General features: G+C 39.7%; 1 protein-coding gene across 1 annotated transcript in view; it reads left to right on the forward strand.

The window, feature by feature from the left end:
* Positions 1–10,325, forward strand: part of LRP2 (LDL receptor related protein 2) — a 229,106-nt gene that overhangs the window by 73,781 nt on the left and 145,000 nt on the right. Inside the window, exons 10-12 of the mRNA XM_017854503.1 lie at positions 4,592–4,720; positions 7,708–7,877; positions 8,626–8,849. Coding sequence (XP_017709992.1) covers positions 4,592–4,720; positions 7,708–7,877; positions 8,626–8,849 — 523 coding nt within the window. The remainder of the gene's footprint in view (positions 1–4,591; positions 4,721–7,707; positions 7,878–8,625; positions 8,850–10,325) is intronic.

Consider the following 10,325-nt stretch of genomic DNA (forward strand, 5'->3'; position numbering starts at 1 on the left):
TTATTATTATTATTATTATTTTCAGCAGAAGTGCTAGCAAACAGAAAAATGTATTGATACCAGAAATAAACTCTGGTTTGCAAATTAAACTTGAAATTCTTGAGAAAGTCTGCTCCTTAGCGTTACTGAAAACTATAATCGTTGGGCTCACTTACTTATCATATGCCAAGAAAAACTGGATTTTCATATCCACGAAAGCAATCCATGTGAGCTTTTCCTTGTGTTCATAGTAGGTAATTGTAGGTTTTTAATGTCAGGACCAAGTCCCAAAGTTGCCCATCTAATTGCTCCTCTTAAGTAACTGTATTAAACAAGGTACTTTAAGATCAAGTGACTTAAGTGAACTCTGGAATAATTTAAGAAGGCCCCTGCATTTCTAATCATTTTAAAACATTTTATACATAAAAGTTATGATCTGCAACTGGCCTTAAATAAGATTGGGGGCCACTTTTTGTGTTTTATGGTTATCATTACCATTATATTAGGGATGCATTCTAGTAATGTACAGATACTTTTCACACAAATGCCCTTGTTGGTTAGGTGGTGACCTGACTCTGGGAGTCCTGCCTGGATTTCAGGTAGCCCTGGGCAGAGGGGCAGCCTCGCTTCTGCTCAGAGTGGGGCTGAATCCGCTGTGGGTGTGAATCTGCTCCTGTGTCTTTGGCAAATGTCAGGCTCCTTTGCCCCCCTTCACTTCTACCCAGCTGCCAATCCCATTCCCAGCCTTTTAGTTCTCTAGGCATTTTCCTTTTCTCTTAGTAGAAAAGAAGTTCCAATAGAAATACCAGAAGCCACATTCTCAGTATTACATCAGCTTTTCTCTCTTTTTCCTTTATCAACTCCCAAAGAGGAGTTGTCTTACAGTTGAAACTTGATAGGCCATGAAGTCCTTTCAGGAAAAGTGATTTGTTCTTTCAGAATCCCTGATTCAGTCTTGTGATGCCCCACAAGCTGTTCTCAGTGTTTTGTTCCACCCTAGAGCCCAGATAACACATTTTCCATATTTTCCAACATATAAGTCTGTGGTGAGCCTTGGGTTGTATTTCCAAATGTCTAGGGTTTCCTAAATGTCAGAAATTCAGGCCACTTCAATTTTCAATAGCCCCTTACAAAGTGAAAGGCTGTCATAACAAAGTTGTTGTTTTATAAAATTTTGCATTTAACCTACTAGTGAATGTAAGGCAGAATATTGCAGTATTATGCATGCACAAGATAATTTCAGGATTAGAGAACGTACCGCACATTAATAACACGTTGGAAGTAGTGTGTTCTAATACTGGGGCACTAATTCTAAGTTCCACAACAGACATCTTCTTTCATTCCCGCCAGCGCATTTCTGGGACTTTAGTACAGACAACCTCATTTGGAGATAATCTCAAAAGTCTACATTTGAGGGCCTTTGTGAATATGAGGCCCCCTGCCACCTGCAGAGACCTTTTCTGTGACCTTTGCTGTCCTTCAAGAATGTGTCATTTGCCTCTGAGTTTTGAGGCTGGGTTAACATTTATTTCACATTTGTTTCAAAGAAGACTATTTTTCTCTCTTTATAGAGAACTCTTTAAATACATGACATTAGGAAACCAGTTACACTTGTTTCAGCTGAGCTGAATTTTTAGGGGAATTGTTGCTTTGGTTTGCTCTCTCAAGCATTTCATTTCAACAAATACTCTCTGTATGGCTATAACCCTCTGCATGGCTGACACATTACAGAGGCTTCAGGTGTTGGAAACCTATGTACCATTTATTATCTTAGACATGGCTCCCCAGTGAATACCTCGGTGGTAATCAAGAATAACATTGAATAATCTTGACACGAAATCTTGTGTCTTTCTACCATTCATCTGCCCCTGGTAGTCTTGACCTGGCAGTGGAAGCTCTGAGGCATGCTGAAGCAGTTTACTGGGCTCATTGTTTCTGATTGACAGGACATGCTGTTTGTTGACAGAATGACATCGTGGTGCAGAGTGAGGGCAGGGAGGTCATTCAGCATAGTGGGGTTTCACACAGCCAGATGGATCAGAGGGTGGCCAAGGGGGTCTCGGTTAAAAAGGGGTTTTTGAATTATTTTCACAGCAGTATTTGTTGGTGGGAGGAGACAAAGAATAAAAAGGAAAGAAAATAGATAAAGGTATTGGAGTGAGAGGGGGATTGTAAAGTAGTGTTTCAGTGTTTTGTGTGGTTTCCACTATCTTTTCTACTCTCATGAAAACCCTCAATTCTACTTTTATTTTTCTTGTCTTCACTCTGGCTGCTGATGGATGTTAATTAACTTTCATATTTCTCTATAGTGATCCAAGGATACAATCTTATTGTCACAAAAGTGACAGCAATTTTACACACTCATTCAAATCCTGTTTTTTGAGATAGGGTCTTACTGTTGTCCAGGCTGGAGTGCAGTGGCTCAATCACGCTGCTCACTGCAACCTCCCACCTAAGCCTCCTGAGTAGCTGGGGCTACAGGCACGCGCCTCCATGCCTGGCTATTTTTTTTTTTTTTAATTCTTAGTAGAGATAAACCCTTGCTATATTGCCCAGGCTAGTCTCAAACCCTTGGACTCAATCAATCCTCCCACCTTGCCCTCCCAAAGTGCTGGGATTATAGACATGAGCCACCGTGCCTGGCCCACTCATTCAAATCTTTAAACCACTTGTAGTGCAGGTGATAGGAAGGGCATTTGTGCTAGAGAATTCCTAGTTATGACTTCTCCACCTTTGGTTTCCTTCTGTTTGACATCAGAACTTCTTCTCAGAGTGACTCCAAATCCTTAGATGTAGTCTCATGGATCTTGCATTCAAAATGAAGTTATGACATTCTGGGGATTTGAGGGAGAATGTCCTGTACTTCTTTTCCTGCTGAGGCAAAGCCTTAGGTGAAGCTTTCTCAGGGCTGAGTTGAGGGGACAGAAGGGAATCATCAGTGAGGGCATTTCACACCCTCACGTGGCCTTTCAACCTGCTAGTGTCCAGATCGGATTGGGGTTTTTTCCTTTGGTTAGTCACAGTCTTTGGAAAGATAGGTATGCTGGCTCATGTTGTTATGTTTAATCTGCAGGCAAATGGGATTATTAGAAGAACCTTCTTGGGGTTGGGTACAGTGGCTCATGCCTGCAATCCCATCACTTTGGGAGGCCAAGGCGGGCTGATCATTTGAGATCAGGAGTTTGAGACCAGCCTGGCCAACATGGGGAAATGCTGTCTCTACTAAAAATACAAAAATATTAGCCGGGTGTGGTGGTATGCACCTGTAGTCCCAGCTACTCGGGAGGCTGAGGTGGAAGGATTGCTTGAACCTGGGAGGCAGAGGTTGCAGTGAGCCGAGATTGTGCCACTGCACTCCAGCCTGGGCAACAGAAAAGAAAAGGGAAGAACCTTGGGCTTTTGGTGGTTTATGGAATGGTGGGCCACCCAGCAGGAATGGTTGAACCCAATTCACAGTTCTGACAGTTGCTTCAAATGTAATCAGATCATAGAGCTCTGGAGAATTCTAGACTTGGGAGTGCAGTGGTTTCAGAAATTGTAATCTACTTGAGAACTTCCTGAAACCAGAGGGTGTGGGAACTCTACTGTTATAGTTTGCATGGGCCATCCTCCCAGGGAAGAGAGCAGGGTAAAGGATGATGGAGAGTGGACATGGACTTGGAAAGTTAGGTGTACCCAGGATAAGACAATTTCTGCACCCCTGAAGACTTACAGTCTTTAAGAAAGACTCTTTTAATATTTTGTTGTGTTCTCCACTCCATATTCTATTGTTTATGTCAATTATATTGGAAGTATTTTTACACAGTAGAACTGGTAATGAACAGAGCTCTGTCATATAAGGGACTTTCAATGAACATTTATTAAATGAGTGAATAATAAGTTAACCAATAAGTAGAGGAGAAGAAATTTTTGATGTCTTGAAAATAAGTTCAATTTAATTTTGGTTGTAATTTTTTGACATCAGAGGAAAGAGAACTGGGTAAATAGACCTTTCCAAATACTTTATTGCAGTCATAAATTTGTGTCTTCTTGAGGGACTGTCTATAGGCAGGTCTTACTTTATTGAGAAATGGTGCTGTCCAATAGAACTTTCTGCAGTGATGTAAATGTGTATCTTCACTCTCTAACATGGTAACCACTAGTCATATGTGGCTATTGAGCACTTGAAATGTGGCAAGTGACTAGGAAAGCAAATTATTAATTTTATTTTATTTTAATTAATCTAAAGATACATTTAGATAGCCACAGGGGGTTGGTGGCTACCATATTGGAAAGCGTAGTATTAAAGGGAAACATTTACACCAAAGTTTATATATTTGTAAACTAACATTAATAAATGAAATGCAATACCATAGGGCTATGAATTCAGGAAGTGTTGTGCATTTTCTGTAAAGTTATCCTTCATGTAGGTTTAAAAAATGATGTAAATATTCTTTTTCCTTACATGAAGATGGCTGTTATAAATTCTGAGAACCTGTGCCTAGCTCCAGAGGGTGTTTATTTAGACACGGGCAACACTACATTCTTGGCCATCTTATCTAGGATTTTTGTCAGAGAGTGCTCAATAAATGCTGATAACCTTGACTACAAATGTGTATTTTCCATATGGCAGAGTTTGATGATTGCCAGATATGGGGAATTTGTGACCAGAAGTGTGAAAGCCGACCTGGCCATCACCTGTGCCACTGTGAAGAAGGGTATATCTTGGAGCGTGGACAGCATTGCAAAGCTAATGATTCCTGTGAGTAAATTATGGACACCTGAATCTGTGAACAGGAAACAGATTCTAATAGCTTCTTTCCTTCCTTCTGATGACAGCAGAATTATCAGCATTTATGCTGTTAGCAGGGTTTTATCATTACAAATCAGGGATGGCTCCTGTTGCCTAGAAAAATTGGTTAACATTAATTTCATTCTTTGATTATTAAGGACCAATTTGTCGATTAATGGTGACCATTATTAATATTTTTAAATTGGTTGCTTGTTTACTTTGACCTAGGCTATGATATCACCAACCTTTAATTGTGGAATAAATGCTCTGCCTACATTTGATTGGCTTGGACATTTAACTTTTAATTAATTACCTACCACAAAAGTAGGTGACAACTATCTACAGAAATAATTTTTGCAGTGTTCTTGCAAAATTTAGGGGTATTTCCAAATAGACATGCTAAATTTGGATCAAAATTCTTTTGAATGCCCTAATTCTGGGTACTTTGTTGGAATCAATGTAAGAGTATGGAAAGTAGAGAGTAGTAAATAGTAGTAGAGAAAAGTCATGGAGAAAATCTGCAAAACATAGATGAGGGCTCCAAAGCATTTTGTCACTGTCAATTTCTCTGGACGAAGGTGTCAGTATAAACTCCTATTTTCCAATAGTTATTTCACACTTGATTTTGAAGTGTCTTTGATGTCTTCTGAAACTTAACTGCTCCCACGACTGAAGAATGGCCCATTTTCTACTTGTTTTTGCATAGAAATACCTGATTTTCTGTGTAGTAATTTTTAGGTTCAGCAGATTTTTAACACTTCAATTTGTTTATTTTTTGCATAAGTAACATATTTATATGTTCACACATTTTAAATTATAAGAAGATATGTAGTGAGATGCCTTCCTCCATACCTATTCCCCTCTGCATGGTTTTCACTTCCTCTTTCCCATGAGTAATTGTTGTTTCTTCATTTCAGTTCTAGAGGTTTTTTAATGAATAAATAAGATTGTACAAATATAGATATTTAAATGTATTTGTATATCTATATATGGTAGTAAACTATATGCACAGTTCTGCATCTTGTGAATGTACTTAAGATATTTTCCGGAGCTTTCCATATCAGCACATGAAGTTATTTCTTAATTATTTTATTTATTCATTTATTTATTTAGTTAGTTACTTATATTTATTTATTTTTGAGAATGAGTCTTGCTCTGTTGCCCAGGCTGGAGTGCAGTGGCGCCATCTTGGCTCACTGCAACCTCTGCCTCCTGGGTTCAGGCAATTCTCTGCCTCAGCCTCCCGAGTAGCTGGGACTACAGGCATCTGCCACCACGCCCGGCTAATTTTTGTATTTTTAGTAGAGATGGGGTTTCACCATGTTAGCCAGAATGGTCTTGATCTCCTCACCTCGTAATCTACCCGCCTCGGCCTCCCAAAGTGCTGGGCCTCCCAAAGTGCTGGGATTACAGGCGTGAACCACTGCATCCAGCCTTACTTATTTATTTTTGAGATGGAGTCTCTCTCTTGTTGCCCAGGCTGGAGTGCAATGGCAAGATCTTGGCTCACTGCAATCTCCACCTCTTGGGTTCGAGTGGTTCTCCTGCCTCAGCCTCCTGAGTAGCTGAGATTACAGGCCCCCGCCACCACGCCTGGCTAATTTTTGTATTTTTAGTAGAAATGGGGTTTCCCCATGTTGGCCAGACTGATTTCGAACTCCTGACTTCATATGATCCTCCTGCCTCAGCCCCTCAAAGTGCTGGGATTACAAATGTGAGCCACTGTGCCCGGCCTTAATTATTATTATTTTTTTTATAATGGCATAATATTCCTTTTTTTTTTGACGTTCATAATTTGTTTAACTAGTCCTCTACCGATGAACTTTTATATCATTCCTTATCTTTTGCTATTGCCAATAAGACTGCAGTTAATACCTTGTTCATAGCAGCATGATTTATAATCCTTTGGGTATATACCCAGTAGTGGGATGGCTGGGACATATGGTACATCTAGTTGCGGCACTATTCACAATAGCAAAGACTTGGAATCAACCCAAATGTCCATCTGTGACAGACTGGATTAAGAAAATGTGGCACATATACACCATGGAATATTATGCAGCCATAAAAAAGGATGAGTTTGCATCCTTTGTAGGGACATGGATGCAGCTGGAAACCATCATTCTTAGCAAACTATCACAAGAACAGAAAACCAAACACCACATGTTCTCACTCATAGGTGGGAACTGAACAATGAGATCACTTGGACTCGGGAAGGGGAACATCACACACTGGGGCCTATCATGGGGAGGGGGGAGGGGGGAGGGATTGCATTGGGGAGTTATACATGATATAAATGATGAATTGATGGGTGCTGACGAGTTGATGGGTGCAGCACACCAACATGGCACAAGTATACATATGTAACAAACCTGCACGTTATGCACATGTACCCTAGAACTTAAAGTATAAAAAAAAAAAAAGTTTGAAGTGAAACTTTGAAATAAATTCTGATTTAAGAAAAAAAAAAACCTTGTTCATAGATCATTTTGCATACCTGTGAGTATATAGACAGATTTGGAACCACCATTACCATCTTTTTCAGAGTGATTTCTTGGTAATCTTTAAAATGTCTTCTGTGTTTAACAAAATCTAGAGTTGCACATGGGGCTAAGGAGCCCATATCATCAAGGAGTCTTGAAAACTTCTGAGAAATACTCTCCTCAATGTCATTGAAAGTGCATTGGACTAGCATCCAGGATGCTTGAATTCTTACCAAATTCTTCCTAACTTACTGAGATTTTGGACACTTCATTAAACCTTTTTGTGCCTCAATTTGCCCTTCTGTAAAATGGATAGAATGATAGCTATCTGTCTGCCTCAGAGGTTTATGTTAAAATCAGGTAAGACAACGTAGAAGATAGCATTTGAAAAAGCAGAAAGCATATCAGTTGTAAGCTACTTCACCATCCTTGCTCACCTGAAGGAGTGGTGATGCCTTCCTTCTTCACATTTAGTTGGCGAGGCCTCCATTATCTTCTCCAATGGTCGGGATTTGTTAATTGGTGATATTCATGGAAGGAGCTTCCGGATCCTAGTGGAGTCTCAGAATCGTGGAGTGGCCGTGGGTGTGGCTTTCCACTATCACCTGCAAAGAGTTTTTTGGACAGACACTGTGCAAAATAAGGTAAATAGAAATTGCAGGAGCTGAATGGAACCCTGAGCACAAAGTGTTGATAGCTTTTCACTTTTAGAGGGAGTAGAGGGGAAAGTTCCTTTGTTTTCTAACAAAAAAGGCCCTTGAGATATTTTATGTTAATCAGCACCTTTTCCATGCTATACTATTACATGTGACCTCTTAAACAAAGCAGTCTATTATATGGATTAGCCTTGAGCAACTTTTAATTTTATTCGAAGTGGAGTCCAAGAGCCTAATTAAAAGAAATAGTAGACATTCTTTCAAAACTGGATAGATATTTGGTGGTAATTTTTGAAATTTGATCATTTAAAATGTAAAAGCACACTGCTTTTCTGGATGATAAAATCAGATTTTACCTGCATCTTCTAAATGGAACTGTAATTCGGGATCAAGTGACAAATATTGACAGTATTTTGTTTAATGGCCAAAATTTTGTTCCACTGTCTTATTTGGAAAGTGTGATAGGTTTAATTTCATCTTGGAGTAATGCAATGGAGATTTTTGAAACATAAATTTCAGAAACTCCTAAAGAGTTATGGAATTTTATTTATTTCTTCTTCTTACATTTTATTATACCATTAATGCAATTCTCAATTATTTAAATAACTTGCATGAAATTTCTAAAAGTTAAGAATTTAGATTTTAGCAATTCTGGTTTGATTATAGCTAAAAAATCAAAACAAACCATGTAGTTAGTGATGCTGAAGAAATATAATAATTTTGGTTTTTCTTTCAGGTTTTTTCAGTTGACATTCATGGTTTAAATATCCAAGAGGTTCTCAATGTTTCTGTTGAAACCCCAGAGAACCTGGCTGTGGACTGGGTTAATAATAAAATCTATCTGGTGGAAACCAAGGTCAACCGCATAGATATGGTAAATTTGGATGGAAGCTACCGGGTTACCCTTATAACTGAAAACTTGGGGCATCCTAGAGGAATTGCCGTGGACCCAACTGTTGGGTAAGTGATGTGAAAACATATTGATTCCTGCATTTTCAGAATTTTCTCTCTCCCTCTATACATTGAACATCCATTGGATTAATCGAAGGCTCATTCTGATTTCTTTTAGGCTCTGTACTCTAGAACCCATGTCTATTTTGTGCCCTTATTTTTATAAGCTTTAAGAGAGTTTATTAAATATAATCCTATGTGAGGACATGTCACCCAAACACACCTACCGGTGTACTAAAAATACTAGTTGTTTTGGGGGTATGAATTTTATTCTTAGTGTTTGCCACATTTTCCTAGTTAAGAGATTGGATTCTGTGTTCTAACTGAATCTAATATTATTATTACAACTAAATATTACTTATGTTTCATTATTTTTAAGACGATTAACCTGAATTCGCTGTAAAGATTTTTAAAGATGGGAAAGGAGGTTGGAACTATTCCTTTCAGAACTTTCTTGATACAGGCTGGGATTGAGATATCAATGCTAATATCTCATTACAAGTTGTTCATCTGAATCAACCCAGAATCACTGATAATGCTTTTCTTCAGGTTTAAATTCAAATTTCCCAATCTTCACATTTGAGAAGTGTTATAGGAGATGTAGCTTTCTCCTAGAATTTCACAATTGGGTCTTAGGACCCTCGGATAAGCTTTAGGCTATTTTAGTCTTGGTGAATGATGATTATTCAGTTCTGCTTCATTATATCAGCTATCCTTCTTGAAAATGATGGAAATGTTCTCTGTCTATGCTTCAGAATGGAAAATTGAGGAGCAAAATGGCTTGATAGCTTCTTTTAAAAGGTATTTGTAAGTTTTCCTGGGCGTAAAAAAGAGAAGCAAAGGACAGATAAAGGAAACAGAGGAGGAAGTTCAGAAGGTGAATATGATTTTTTTTTTGTGAGACAGGTTCTTGCTCTGTTGCCCAGGCTGGAGTGCAGCTGCACAATCATGGCATGCTGCAGCCTTGAATTTCTGGGCTCCAGCAATCCTCCCACCTCAGCTTCCGGAGTAGCTGAAACTATGGGCAAGTGCCATCATGCCCAGCTAATCTTCTAATTTTTGTAGAGACAGGGTCTTGCCATGTTGCCCAGGCTGTGTCCCGACCTGCAGGACAGTCAAACAGACCCTGGAAGGGGGAGTGGGAATGGAGGAGACAAGAAAACACGAGAAATGGAGACAAGACAAATAGCCTGATCAAGTCTCGTTTAATGGTGGCAGTGCAATGCCTTATATAGGCTGGCAGAGGAAGAGGTTGGGCCAGGGCGGTGACAGGAGGCTGGGCTTACTCAAATTACAATCGCGCATGCGCCATGGGTTTGTACTTTTCCCGGGCGCGGGATCGCGCCTGCGCCCTAGGCTGCATATCTTCCTGGGCGGGAAAATGTTTGTGCGCGCGCGGGAAAGGTTGGCGCGCGCGGGAACAGTTTAGGCGCGCGCGGGAAAAACTTAGGCGTGCGCGGGAAAAGCTTTGGGCGCGCGCGGGAA

Source organism: Rhinopithecus bieti, unplaced genomic scaffold, assembly GCF_001698545.2.
Source record: "Rhinopithecus bieti isolate Rb0 unplaced genomic scaffold, ASM169854v2 scaffold_37314, whole genome shotgun sequence".
In the NCBI taxonomy this organism is placed as follows: domain Eukaryota; kingdom Metazoa; phylum Chordata; class Mammalia; order Primates; family Cercopithecidae; genus Rhinopithecus; species Rhinopithecus bieti.